Source organism: Drosophila guanche, unplaced genomic scaffold (assembly GCF_900245975.1).
Source record: "Drosophila guanche unplaced genomic scaffold, DGUA_6, whole genome shotgun sequence".
In the NCBI taxonomy this organism is placed as follows: Eukaryota; Metazoa; Arthropoda; class Insecta; order Diptera; family Drosophilidae; genus Drosophila; species Drosophila guanche.
Window position 1 is genome coordinate 907,481 of NW_022995743.1, and position 13,002 is coordinate 920,482.

Here is a 13,002-nt window from a genome sequence, read left to right on the forward strand (position 1 = left end):
TTTATTTGCATAATCGTTTACACATTTATTTGTTTAAAGTTGAGTTCTCGCACTCTGCGACTATTTGACTATATACCGGATGATAATTACAACAAACAATCTGCAATCGTTTTCACTATATTTTCACTTTAGTTGTTGGTTTTTGTTTTACTTTTACATAGTTGTTTAGGTTTACATTATTAATGTGACTAAGTTTTGGGCTACATTTTGCATTGCTGTGTGAATAGATTCTTTCGTTTTGTTTTGTTCTTCGTGTGAAACAGTTTTTTTTGCCATCTGATGTTCGATCCGGGGATCGGTCCGACAAAGATTGACTTGTACTAGATTGTGTTCAGCGAAGGGACGACTTAAAAGTAAAATACATGGATACCCTACAAAGACAAGCTACGATGGAAACGAGCAGGAGAAAGAGTGAAAATGGAGAAGAAGGACTATTGCACTGTCCGCGGGGGTCTGGATCTGGATCTGGATCTGGATCGGGATCAGGAGTGTGCGGTGGTCCACTACAGCCAGACGAGGAAGCCCCAGATGAGCACGGCCAGCGTGAGGCCGATCTGCATGCCCAGGAAGGGGACGAGGGCAATGTACAGGACGGCAAAGATGACAGCATAGCCCGCATAGTAGAGGAAATTGAAGCTGATACAAGGGAATAGAAGGAGAGAGAGAGAGAGGGAGAGAGAGACTTGGATCAGAGTGAGGAGAACACACAGAACCAGGATGGCTACTTACACCTTCCAGTAGTTGCGGTGCCATTCTGTGGTAACCGCCGACTCCTTGAAGTAGAACCGCCGAATGCCGATGAGGCAGCGATCGATGAACTCCGACCAATCGCACTGGCTGGCATCGAAGTTGTAGCGCCGCCGATCGCTCTCCGGGATGATGGCCGAGATGCGCAGGGCATTCTTCAGGGAGTACCGGAAATCCTTGTCCAGGAAGTAGTCAAAGGCCTTGGTGCCCTTCTGGAAGACGCGCATGTACTCGTAGGCACTAAAAGAAAGGAAATCTGAGCACTCTGCAGGTGTTTCCAGGCCAGCTGCTTACGTGTGCTGCGGCATGCCGATGCCAAAGAGCTTCTCCGGAATGATAAAGACCAGGGCGGGCAGCAGATGGAACAGATAGAAGAAGAGATTGTAGCGCCAGCCGTTGCGCAGCTTGGTCAGTGGCTTCCACACGAAACTGTTGGGCGGATGCCGCTCCACGCTGTCGTTGATGATGGTGCAGAACTCGGCCAACGTCAGCGGATTCACCTCGCCCGAGGTGCAGTGGATGATCTCTGGCTGCTGCAGCTGTCGGGTGCCCACGTACCAGCCCATGACCAGGGATGAGTTGATCACATAGTCGCACGGAATGATGTCAATCACGGCCGAGGCCTGGCCGCACATGGTCCGGAAGATGCCCTTCACGAAGCCCGCGAGGAAGCCCAAATGTCCCGAGTTGGCATTGCCCACCCAGCCCTTCATCGGATGCTCCAAGGTGCCATACACTGGAGAGGCAATCAGTTAGATCTGTGTCCTGTTTGGGTGCATAGGTTGAGAGCTTACCAATCGATGGCCTGACTATGGCCGCCGGCAGTCCTGACATCTCCGCCATCAGCAGATTCTCGGACAGGTTCTTGGTGAATGTGTACGTGTTGGGATGATCCTGGATGTAGCCCTTGCACTTTTGCTCGTTGAAGTCCACCCAGGCCTCGTCGTCCTCGGCCATTTTCATCATGTCATACGGATCGAACTGTGACTTGTACACCTCCTCGGCGATCAGGCCCCGATTGTTGCTGTTGCAGAAGGCCGTCGAGCAGTAGATGTACGCGGACAGATGCTTCAGCTGCTTGGCCAGCTCGATGGTCCGCATCGTCCCCGTCAGATTGGTGCGGATGGCGGTGCGCAGCGGAGAGCTGAACTTGATCGTTGCCGCACTGTGGTAGATCACGTGCACGCGATCGATCAGCTCCTGGAGCAGCTCCGGGCCGAAGCCGAAGTTCGGCTCGCTCAGCTCTCCCACGACAGGCACCACCTTGGCCAGGGTCTTCTCCGCGTACTTCTCGAATATCTGCGGTGCGGATAGAAAGCCATTCATTGCCTTGATAAGTGTTCAGCTCTGAGGTAAAAACCCTCAAAATTATGATTATGGTTATAAGTAAGTAATTTCCATAGCCAAGCAAACACAAATCTGTGGTTGTTGCGCCACTACCAAGTGCGTTTAAAAATATAATTAACAAAATGCTGGGAAGTCTCTCTCCGAACGTCAAGAAAAAGGGAAGAGCTACTGAAAGCTTGAACGGAAGACCGAAATATTGGATACTCTCACAGGTGCAAAGACCACTTAAAGTAGTTCTAAATTGTAATTGGTTTGTGGGAACAAAAGTGCCCAAACTGATGGATCAGATATCCCCAGTCAGTAGTCGTAAAATGTTGTCCGATTATGTTCAAGTTTAGGCTGTGCCCTAGAGAGGGCATCTCAAAGTTGGCATACAGAAACGCGAAAGAAAACCCTAAAGAAAGATAGAAAACATGTGTGGAAAGAGGCGTGAGGCAGAAACCGCTAAGCAGCCAAAGCGGAAGAGGTCGCGGCGGGTCTCCATGTCTCCGGACAGGTTACGACTCTGACAAATTAACGCTCCATAAAGAGGCACGTAATTGGCTGTAATGATACCCTCTGATGTCAGCGAGAGTGCCAAGGGTGGGTTCTGGTCGTGACCCTTGTGCCCCGGCCAGACTGGCAAAATGTAACCGCACTTACCGGCTTCTGTAGCAGGCGATTGATCCGCTCCTTGGGATCGAACTTCTTCTTACCCCGGACGAGGACGTAGATGGTGCCGATGTCGGGATGTGTGTCCAGCAGTGCCTCAATCAGCACCGTGCCCAGGAAGCCCGTGCCGCCCGTCACGAAGATGTTTTTATGCGCGAAAAACTCTGGAATGGTCAGGGCCGTGGTCAGCTGTTGGCGCTGGCTGCTCGGCTGCCCACGACTGCTGTGTGGTTTCCCATTGCTGAGGCTGCTGCTGCTGCTGCTGCTGCTGCTGTTGTTGTTGTTGTGGGTGGTGATGGTGGGTGTGGAGTTGGTGGAGGTGCCGGTGGTTGTGCTGCTGCTACCGCTGTCATGATCCGTTATGACAGCCATGGTGTAGGGCTCGAGATTCGTCGGTGGCGCCAATTCGCTGCTGAACGTTGGCTTCGGTTGGGCCAGCTACAACCCAGAAGAGAAGAAGTGTTAGTGCGAGTCGTGGTTCATTAGGCAAATAAATCAAATAAGAGCAGATTTCTACAAAAATAAATTCCCCTCCCCCCTCCACTTAAAGCTTAAAGCTTCCGTCTCTTTGCAAGATCAAAATACGCTTGCCGGCGGACGTGCAGTCGAGCCAAAGGCCACGCAATTATGAGCAGAGAGAGAGAGAAAGAGAGCGCAATTGGAGTGCAAGAGCTAACTGTAATTCGATGGTTCTCGCGGAGCTTTCTCTTTACAATTGAAAGTGCATACAAAACGATGATGTATGCAAGATAAGAGTTACATATATACATACATACATACATATGTATATACTTATACGAGTACAAACAATATACCAACAGCCTGTTCAGATTATGCCAAAATGCCTGCACAGCTCCACTCACTGGGGAGCCCTGTATTTTCCTTCAAATCGAAATGTTGGCCAAACGGCTCGAGAACAAGTCATGATATTGAGAGCCACCAAAGCATAAAGTATAACACAATTTCGGTCTTCCATTTTCAACGTTTTCCCAAAATAAAACACAAAAAATTTAACACTCCGAGAAAATAAAACGAAACATTTTTTCGGAACCAACAATTATTTAGGCTTTTTGTACTCAAAATTTTCCGTAACAAAATTCTGTTGAAAGTAAAATGAATTGCACGCTGAAGGTGGCTCGTGGCCTGAACTACTGCTGGAGGAGGCTGCCGCAGCCGCTCAACCTGCCCGACCAGGTGCGGCTGCTGAGCCACAGGCGCTTCGACTGGCGGAACTACAACCCCGAGTCGCCCAGCGAGCTGCGCTCACAGCAGCACCGGTTTGATGATCCGGGTATGGGGGAGTACATGGAGCAGCCGATGGCCAGCAGCGAGCGACGCGGACCCGTGTGGGAGCCGCGTCGGCGCACCATTATGCAGGACCCAGAGGAGCACCAACGGCGTCAGATGATGATCATCGAGGAAAACAAGCGGCGGTGGACCCGTGGTGGGGGTACGAGGCGCAATGCCCAGGCTCCGGCCGTCTCCAAGCCCGACCTCATCTACGATGCCGACAGACAGAATCAGCAGCCCCGACAACCCTCACAGCCACGACGCAAGGGAAAGAACCCCAACAGAGCGGCCAAAGATTACAGCAGGAAGCGCATGTCGCAGCGCAAAGGGGAGCTCAAGCGGCAGGACCGCGAGCTGCGGAAGTCGCGCCGGGGCTACAATCTGCCCGGTTCGGATACCCGCGCCGAAGTCCGCGATGAGGATATGACCATGAGCCGGCAAGAGGAGGCGTACGAACCGTACGGCTCCAGCGAGTGGCTGCGCAAGCGCGAAGATGCCGAGGAGGCAAAGTACTGGCATTCCTGGAACACCTGCCCCGGCCAGCGGTGCGACGAGAACCTCGATTCCGAAGAGGACCACATTCCTAGCGGCCCAAGGACATCTCCCTCCGGCTACTACGAAAGTCGCCGCAGCTTTCACCACATGCGACTGCCTTCGATCAGGTCCCCGCACTACCAGGTGGTGGCCAATCGCCTGGTGAAGAGGCGCAAGCCCATCGGCATCGAGAAGAGGTGCCGCCTGTTCATGCAGCAGCAAGCAGAAGAGGAGCTGGAGGATGAGCCCGTACTGGAGGACAAAACCCCACAGGTCGTTCTGCGCAAGCGATCAGAGGACGCCAAGTTGGAGCGCACTGTTAAGCCGCCGCGCTTGGACATGACCGCCCAAAGGGTTAAGCGCGAACCGGCTCCCGTGTGCAGCTTCTCCGAACAGCTGAACATCTCATCACCCAGCAACGGTTGCGCATGCGGCACGGGTTCCTCCCTGTATGAAAAGTGGTGCCACCATGCCAGACTTTACAAAGGCTTCAAGCGGGGCGGCTAGGTGACAGCGAGAGCGAGAGCCTTCCCAGCGGACTGACAAAGCGATATTCAAATTCATAGCTAACTTCTTGAAATGCTTGCCAGGAACGAGGATAGTTGTACTTTCGCCTGTAATCCTCCTACAGTACTTCTCAAAACTTTCTATCAAGTGATAAAATCGAAGCCAAAGCCGTTTTCCAATCCATCGCTGATCGGTGGCACACAACTCACAATTTCTGACTGAAACCAACAATAGGCCGACTAATTAATGGCAAATAAAGCGTATGTCCGAGGCGATAGAGACCGAAAAAGAAACGAATGAGAAATTCGGTGAACTCAAATCAAGGCATCGCGAGTATAGTCGATTTCTCACGCGGAGTGTGGCGATTGGGTCAGCAGGTAAAGCAGATAAGAGATATGTACCTAAAAAAGTTCCCCCACTCAAGGCAGCTTCCGTCTGCAAGATCAAAATATGCTTGCCGGCGGAAGTGCAGTCGAGTCAAAGGCCACGCCAGCAAGAGCAGAGACAGAGCGAGGGGAGTGCAAGAGCTAATCGACTCGAAAACTGAGCTGAGGTGACCGGAATTGGATGGTTCTTTTGGAGCTTTCTCTGGCACCTGAACCTGTGGAATTCGAACAGAGGAAAAGTGCATACAAAACGATGATGGAAAACAAGTGCCCAAATATAAGTACTTATTCAGTAGAAGTTCTAGTAGTACATTCAAGACCCGCATAGCCTGCTCTAATTTGGCAAAAATACTTTCGTAACCAAACTCAAATGATAGATAGCAAGCCTGTTTTTTAGGTCAAACGCTAGAGAACAAATCATTCGATCGAGAACCTCGAAAACATACAGTTCAGTAAAATTTCGGTCTTGAAATTTAAAAATTAAATTTGAAATTTGAAAATTCAAATTTAAATTCAGAAACCAAGCCAATTTCCTGACTTGTGTTCCGTCATTTAGTAATCCAAATTTTCCGTAACGAAATTCTGTAATAGTTGAAATGAAGGTGGCTCGCGGCTTGAACTACTGCTGGACGAGGCTGCCGCAGTCGCAGAACCTACCCAGCCAGGTGCGACTGCTGAGCCACCGGCGCTTCGACCCCAGCTCGCAACCGCAGCTGCACAGGTTCCATAATCTGGCCAGGGAGGAGTCAGTGGAGCAGCCGATGGCAAGCAGCGAACGACGCGTACCTGCGATGAAGACTCCGCGCTACAACATGACCGACCAAAGAGTGAAGCGTCCGCTCAGCAACCTGACCGACCAGCGAGTGAAGCGTCCTTTGAACGAGATGACCGACCAGAGAGTGAAGCGTCCGCTCAGCGAGATGGACGTCGAGAGGGTGAAGCGTCCTCTTACCGACATGGACGTCGAAAGGGTGAAGCGTCCGCTCAGCTACATGACCGACCAGAGAGTGAAACGTCCTCACAGCGAGATGGAAAGGGTGAAGCGTCCGCTCAGTGACATGACCGACCAGAGAGTGAAGCGTCCTTTGAACGAGATGACCGACCAGAGGGTGAAGCGTCCTCACAGCGAGATGGACGTCGAAAGGGTGAAGCGTCCGCTCAGCAACCTGACCGACCAGAGAGTGAAGCGTCCTCACAGCGAGATGGACATCGAAAGGGTGAAGCGTCCTCACAGCGAGATGGACGTTGAAAGGGTGAAGCGTCCGCTTACCGAGATGGACGTCGAAAGGGTGAAGCGGCCGCNGAGATGGACGTCGAAAGGGTGAAGCGTCCGCTCAGTGACATGACCGACCAGAGAGTGAAGCGTCCTTTCAACGAGATGACCGACCAGAGGGTGAAGCGTCCGCTCAGCGAGATGGACGTCGAAAGGGTGAAGCGTCCGCTCAGTGACATGACCGACCAGAGAGTGAAGCGTCCTTTCAACGAGATGACCGACCAGAGGGTGAAGCGTCCGCTCAGCGAGATGGACGTCGAAAGGGTGAAGCGTCCGCTCAGTGACATGACCGACCAGAGAGTGAAGCGTCCTTTCAACGAGATGACCGACCAGAGGGTGAAGCGTCCGCTCAGCGAGATGGACGTCGAAAGGGTGAAGCGTCCGCTCAGTGACATGACCGACCAGAGAGTGAAGCGTCCTTTCAACGAGATGACCGACCAGAGGGTGAAGCGTCCGCTCAGCGAGATGGACGTCGAAAGGGTGAAGCGTCCGCTCAGCGACATGACCGACCAGAGAGTGAAGCGTCCTTTCAACGAGATGACCGACCAGAGGGTGAAGCGTCCTCACAGCGAGATGGACGTCGAAAGGGTGAAGCGTCCGCTCAGCGAGATGGACGTCGAAAGGGTGAAGCGTCCGCTCAGTGATATGACCGCCTAACGGGTGAAGCTCGACAGGGTGGTGCAGCTTCTCCGAATAGTTAGACAGCAGGTGATCGAGCTACGGTTGGGCAGGCTTCACGTGTTCACTGCTCCATGGTTGACTTCATAAGGGATTCAAGGGCGGCGGCTAGTTGAGAGCGGAGCGACAGCCCTCCCAGCGGACATAGCAATCCATCGAATTATTCAGAATTAAAAATAGAGGTGCTTTCTTAAAATGCTCAAAGTTGTCTGCTTGCCAGCACTGGGTTTTGGTCTACACTTGGGAAGGGAGAATAAATGTTCAACACAGAAGATACTTTCGCCTGTACGCCAGATACGCCTACAGTAGCCAACTTTACTTCCCCACACAACTCACAATGTCTGCCTTTGTTCGCCTCGGCTCATGAAGCCATCAATAGGTCGACTAATTAATGGCAAATGAGGCGTATATCCGAGGCGATAGAGGCCGAAAGAGACGCGAATGTGAAATCGAATCAAGGTACGAGTATACGAATACATCCGATGGTTGTAGTTAGATCTTGTTGCGGGTTGCGGGTTGCGGGTTGCGGGTTGCGGGTTACGGGTTGTTGCCATTGCTTAAGGCCTGCTAAGGTCTGTGCAAGTGGAAGAGATAATGAACAAAATGCGTAACAATTTGTTCAGCGGAGAGATTAATTTAGTGCGCATTTTGTGTTTGTAGGATTTGTGTTTGACGCTGCCTGAAAATTTGTGTCAAGGCCGCCACACTGCCAGAGCCGGAGCCAGAGCCGGAGCCCAAGCAGCGTCTGTCTAAGTTGAGCCAGAGTTGGGCCCCACACATGTAGTTGGAGTTTCTGTTCGAACTTCGCAGACAAAACAACTTAATCAAAATGCACGGTCACGGCCGCATCGGTGTTGATCTCCAAAGACGTGTCTCCTAACCGTCTGTCTGGGCCTGCCGATGAATCGAATCTCATCCCATAGATACACTCTCCAGCTCTGGTCCGACAGCTGCTACGGTTGCCCTTCTTTTTGGGTGTTTAACACCCGACCGCTAATTGACCAACTGACAGATAGATCAGGCCCACTAACCTTCGCTTGCATTCCCATTTCCATTTCCATTTCCAAATGCTGACTCAACACATTTACACTTGGCCAATTGGCCCAATGACTGGCCTGTTTCTTCGCCGTTGCTCAAGGCATTTCGCTTTCAAATGCCAAAGCCACATGGTCCGAGAGTCCACGCGATAGCCAGAATTATGCAAATTACGCATTAGAAGATCGAAATGGGTCGCTGCTCAGGTGGCAGTCGGAGGGATGGAGGGATGCCTGAAAGACAATGCCGCCAACTCCAAACGGGTTTCATTTAGAGGTCTCGACCAATAATTTGCATATCATCATCTCCTCTACTCTAGCTCCAGTCCCAGCCACATTTTGTCATATTTTCATCTACATTTCGTATTAGTAATTCATTTAGTTTGAACCCAGTAAGGTTCTTCGTCGGTTGGCTTTGGATTGATCTATGAATGGTGTCTTATAGGAGGCTGGGGGATCGATGAACTTGACATTTGGTTGGCCGAAAACCTTGAATGATCGCAGACACACGATAGAGATGGGCACTCGTTTGGTGTTTGCTTGGAGGTCAGAAATGAAGAGATGAATTCTTGTTACTTGCAGCGATCCTCTATTGTTGATGTTTACCAACTTTTATTTTGCATATCGAGTTGGGAAAAACGTGGAATCTATTATATATGTACCCAACTCATATACATATGTGTCCATATAGTCATAGCTTTAACTGTATGTGCCCTAAGATTTGCATAATTTTGCTACGTCTGCGCTTCGTTTTGTTCGTGATTTTGTGGAGATAGATGACTCTCTCTCTGTATCTGCCTCTTTCCGCTCCTCAAACCTCCCCCCTGCGAGGGCCAGAAACTGTTTATGCATATTAAATATTTGGAAATTTCTTTTGCAGCTTCAAAATGGCAAAATCGTATCGTATCGAACGAAGCCCTAGGCAACAAATTGATGGCCAAAAGAGGCGAAAACTAACGATTGGATGTTGGGGTATGCTCTAACTGTGACGAATTTTCGGGTTTTTGTTTTGAGACTAAAGATCCATTTCGGTCACTTTCTATTTAACGACCAGCAGATCTCTCTCCTCCCGTTGGCCAGGCCAATGATTTCTCTTCCCATGTTTTGTTATGATTTTGATTTTGATTTTGATTTTAATTCGATATTGATGCCACTCCATTTAGTGCTTTTATTTCCGCCTTGGCAACCAAATGTGTAACAATAATTTGTTGTTTTATTTATGCTAGGCATGAACCATCCAATGGCTGTGTGGAGGGGCTGGGGATCGACAATCGAACGCCATAAAAAACAAACAGAGACAAAATACTAAAAAAGTCGCACTTGGGGCTGGGCATTAGCATTAAATGTTTGTTGTGTGTTTGGCGTAGACCTTAACATTGAAAGCCCCCGCCGCAAAAGCAACGAAAACAAGCCACACATTGATTGAGCAGCAGTTCAATCAACAATTGTCCTTCCGTTCAATGTCAATCGAAAGACTGAGGCAACGAACGTGGCCGACAGGAAAGAGTATCAACAGTCTCGACCTCTTTGTGGCGTTTCTCTCGTTTGCTCCAACAATTTGCACTTAGATTGGACAATTGAAAATTCCTGTTCGTTGTTTTTGGCCATAACAAAATTCGACCACAAAAAAACTGTATTATTATCTATTTATATTCTTGGGGACATTTGGCAAACCGGTTGGCGTCGCAAGAAACGATGTCAGACAGCCAAAAAGTTGTAATAAATTATAGAACCACGAAAAATAAAAAAATAAGAAAGAGGGTTTCGCAGGGTTTCGGGATTTGGCCACGCTGTCAACTCCCAGAAATAGCTTAACATTTTGGCGACCTGGACCTGGAGAAACCCAATTATAATAATCAATTTCTTAATTTCTTCTTGCTTTTTGTTGTTCCAATGAATGTTCTAGCAAAGTCAGGAAAACAACGTAGAGAAACAGTCGCGAAAAACTAAACCAACGCAGAGAGACAAAAACCGAAACACACACGGAACCCAAGAGAGCGGTAGCACGCGAGAGAGCGAGCGAGAGAGAGAGGTAACACTTGCAAAGCTGAAAGAAAAACAAACATTCGAGTGAAATTGAATAATAAACAGCTTTTCCAATGGGTTTTCCTTGAAAACAAACAAATATCCGATTAACTGAGCACAAAAATCTTTCAACACTTCCGCTGGGTCATCGATTTCCAATTGTTTGGCAATCTATTCTCGCCGCGATCGCCATTTGTTGCAATCCTCGTATTTTCGATGATTTATCATTGATTGCACCACGCGTCGGTTTGGTTTGCTTCGGTTCGGTTCAGTTCGGTTTGGGGGAGGTTTCACTTTGCACTTGATTTGATTTTGGGTGGGCAGACTGAGACGCTGACGCCTGGCACACATGTCGTGATGGCCAGTGTTAAGTGTTAACTGTTAAATGGAAGTGTAAACTGACCGAAAAACTATATCGACCAAAGTCTGCAGCGGGAGGGGGTGGCCGAGCACACTGTGACGTGACGCGGTGCAGGAGGGTGAGGAGGAGGCTAAGAGGTTTTCCTTTTGCTGCCAATGCCGACGCACGCTCAACGCAGACTGATCCGCGGAAATGGCGCGGCCAGAGCTTAAGCTGAAACCCAAACTTGGACTCAAAATCGGATTCACTCACTCGCAAGGTGACTCTCTTTTTTGTAGCTTCAGCCCGTCTCTGGCTCTCAATTCACAAAGGCTCACGTCACAGAGCTAAGTAATGAAAATCGGAACAGAAAACAATCAAAAGCCAGCTAAGAAACCGCCAAGCCAACAACAAACAACAGCAGAGTGCAAGAGTCGACATTCCGACTGTGTAATACCCACTACATCTTCGGAAGTTGATTGGCCGACTGAGCAGCTTGCTTTGTTTTCTCTGCAGGTTGGTAGGTAGACACCGGATAGACCATAGAAAATATTAACTTCAGCCCAACAGAACATACCCTTCTTCAATGCTGGGTACCGAGAGCGAGCGAAATAAGCACACTCAGCCAAAAGCAGGAGAAGCACCAAAACTAACGGAGAGCGGAACACGGAGCACCTAGAGAGAGAGAGAGAGAGAGCGAGCAGCGCATTTGAGTGGCCAAAGAAGCAACAAGACAGCAAACAACGGCGTTTTCGGTAACTGAGAAAGCTGACTCTCCAAATGGCACTCCCCCCTCTCCACCCCCTCTCACCCCCTCTCACCTAAGTGCCTCCTCTCATGGTCGGATCTATTACGAGTGCGTGGTATCTTTTGAGTGGATCTGGCAATGCTTTCGACTGCCGTTTGGCGACCATCCCACCATCCATTCAGCGGGTGAAAGCGAGACAGCGACTGCTGCTCGAGTTAAGAGATTCGATTAAAAAGAAAAATAAACTCAAACACACACTGAAATAAGTGCAATGAAATGCCGCAGTGCCACAGAGAACTTCGAAAATGACTCTTAGCTGTAGTTTAGCTTAGTTTTTCATTATTCTTTTAAAATGATTTGACATTTCTCCACAATTGGCGGTCTTCGCTTTAAGCAGGTCACCTAGCTTCCTGTTCTTTGTGTCTTACCGCTGACCATTGCACTTTATTCTGGTCAAAACGCAATACATATGTATTTATATCTGGTATATGGTAATGCTGATTTTGATAATTTGATTTTGATGTCGATCCGGGAAGGGGTGTCGGATCGTTGGAGGTGGAGCCGATCACGTTTTCGTTGTCTAATTATGCAAAAATGCTTTGTTTTGTTGATTAATTGATTGATTGATAGATGCCTCGATGCTGCCAAAGCAAATAGTCTTACGAAACTGTCTGTTAAATGGGATTTCAATGATTCGCATCCTCTCTGACGGAAGCTCTGTCCATCTTCGCCTGCGGATGACCCACTTCAGGGGGAAGCGACAAACCCCGAACATACAGAAAGAAAGCTCCCACTGTAGGCCTGCAACCACCGTCAAATCCCGCAATTAGGGGGACTCGCACTCCCCGCCGTCCTACAGCATTGGGAAATGCCAAAATTGGCAATAATTTCTATGACACGCAGAGGAAAGTCGTAAGAGGAGGAAGCCCATGCGGTCGTAAATCTACTGAGGGTCTGTCTCATGCTGCCATTTTCCAGATAAAAATGCATTTGCATTTCTCGAGATGAACAATTGAATGCATTCAAAAACCGTTTGGCATAACGGCACCCCACTCTCTGAATGGATCCGTAACCCAAATGAAACGATCTGCCCCATTAGCAAAGCCATTTGCTGGCATTAACTCGAAGATCAATTTTTACTATAGCGAAACCGCAGCGGAAAAAGGCTCTTGTTAGTTAATCGAATTTCCACTTAGTCACCTTAGCCACTTGCCGGCTCGGCTCTCTCGACATGAGCTGGGAATTTTCAACATTTGCTCACATTTTTTAGTGCTCCGTCAGCTTGCAGGGAGTTGCAGTGAAGCGCCAAAGGGGGCTCCACGGATGGGCTTGGTCGTGGCCCAACGTCACGTCATCCGCCCCAAACCGAGCTGCGCATGAGTAATGAGTAATGAGTAATGAGCCTGGGCCTGGGCCTGGGCCTGGGTTTTCATTATCTTGTA

General features: G+C 49.4%; 3 protein-coding genes across 4 annotated transcripts in view; 2 read left to right on the plus strand and 1 right to left on the minus strand.

Moving 5' to 3' along the window:
• Positions 1-13,002, minus strand: part of LOC117592241 (putative fatty acyl-CoA reductase CG8303) — a 14,834-nt gene continuing 1,832 nt past the window's right edge. Inside the window, exons 2-7 of the mRNA XM_034285875.1 lie at positions 10,876-11,058; positions 2,737-3,183; positions 1,542-2,046; positions 1,042-1,483; positions 730-987; positions 1-636 (exon numbers count right to left, since the gene is read on the minus strand). Coding sequence (XP_034141766.1) covers positions 504-636; positions 730-987; positions 1,042-1,483; positions 1,542-2,046; positions 2,737-3,183; positions 10,876-11,058 — 1,968 coding nt within the window. The 3' untranslated portion in view covers positions 1-503. The remainder of the gene's footprint in view (positions 637-729; positions 988-1,041; positions 1,484-1,541; positions 2,047-2,736; positions 3,184-10,875; positions 11,059-13,002) is intronic.
• Positions 3,821-5,399, plus strand: LOC117592105. Of its 2 annotated transcripts, XM_034285625.1 has the most exons (2): positions 3,821-4,748; positions 4,779-5,399. In XM_034285625.1, the coding sequence occupies exons 1-2, from the start codon at positions 3,859-3,861 to the stop codon at positions 5,074-5,076; spliced, it is 1,188 nt and encodes a 395-aa protein (XP_034141516.1). In that variant the 5' UTR covers positions 3,821-3,858; the 3' UTR covers positions 5,077-5,399. The 2 variants fall into 2 exon arrangements, with proteins under 2 accessions (XP_034141516.1, XP_034141515.1); XM_034285624.1 differs by having other exon boundaries at positions 3,821-5,399.
• On the plus strand, positions 3,859-7,617 carry LOC117592104. The gene is made up of 3 exons (XM_034285622.1): positions 3,859-3,876; positions 6,065-6,751; positions 6,856-7,617. The coding sequence occupies exons 1-3, from the start codon at positions 3,859-3,861 to the stop codon at positions 7,390-7,392; spliced, it is 1,242 nt and encodes a 413-aa protein (XP_034141513.1). The 3' UTR covers positions 7,393-7,617.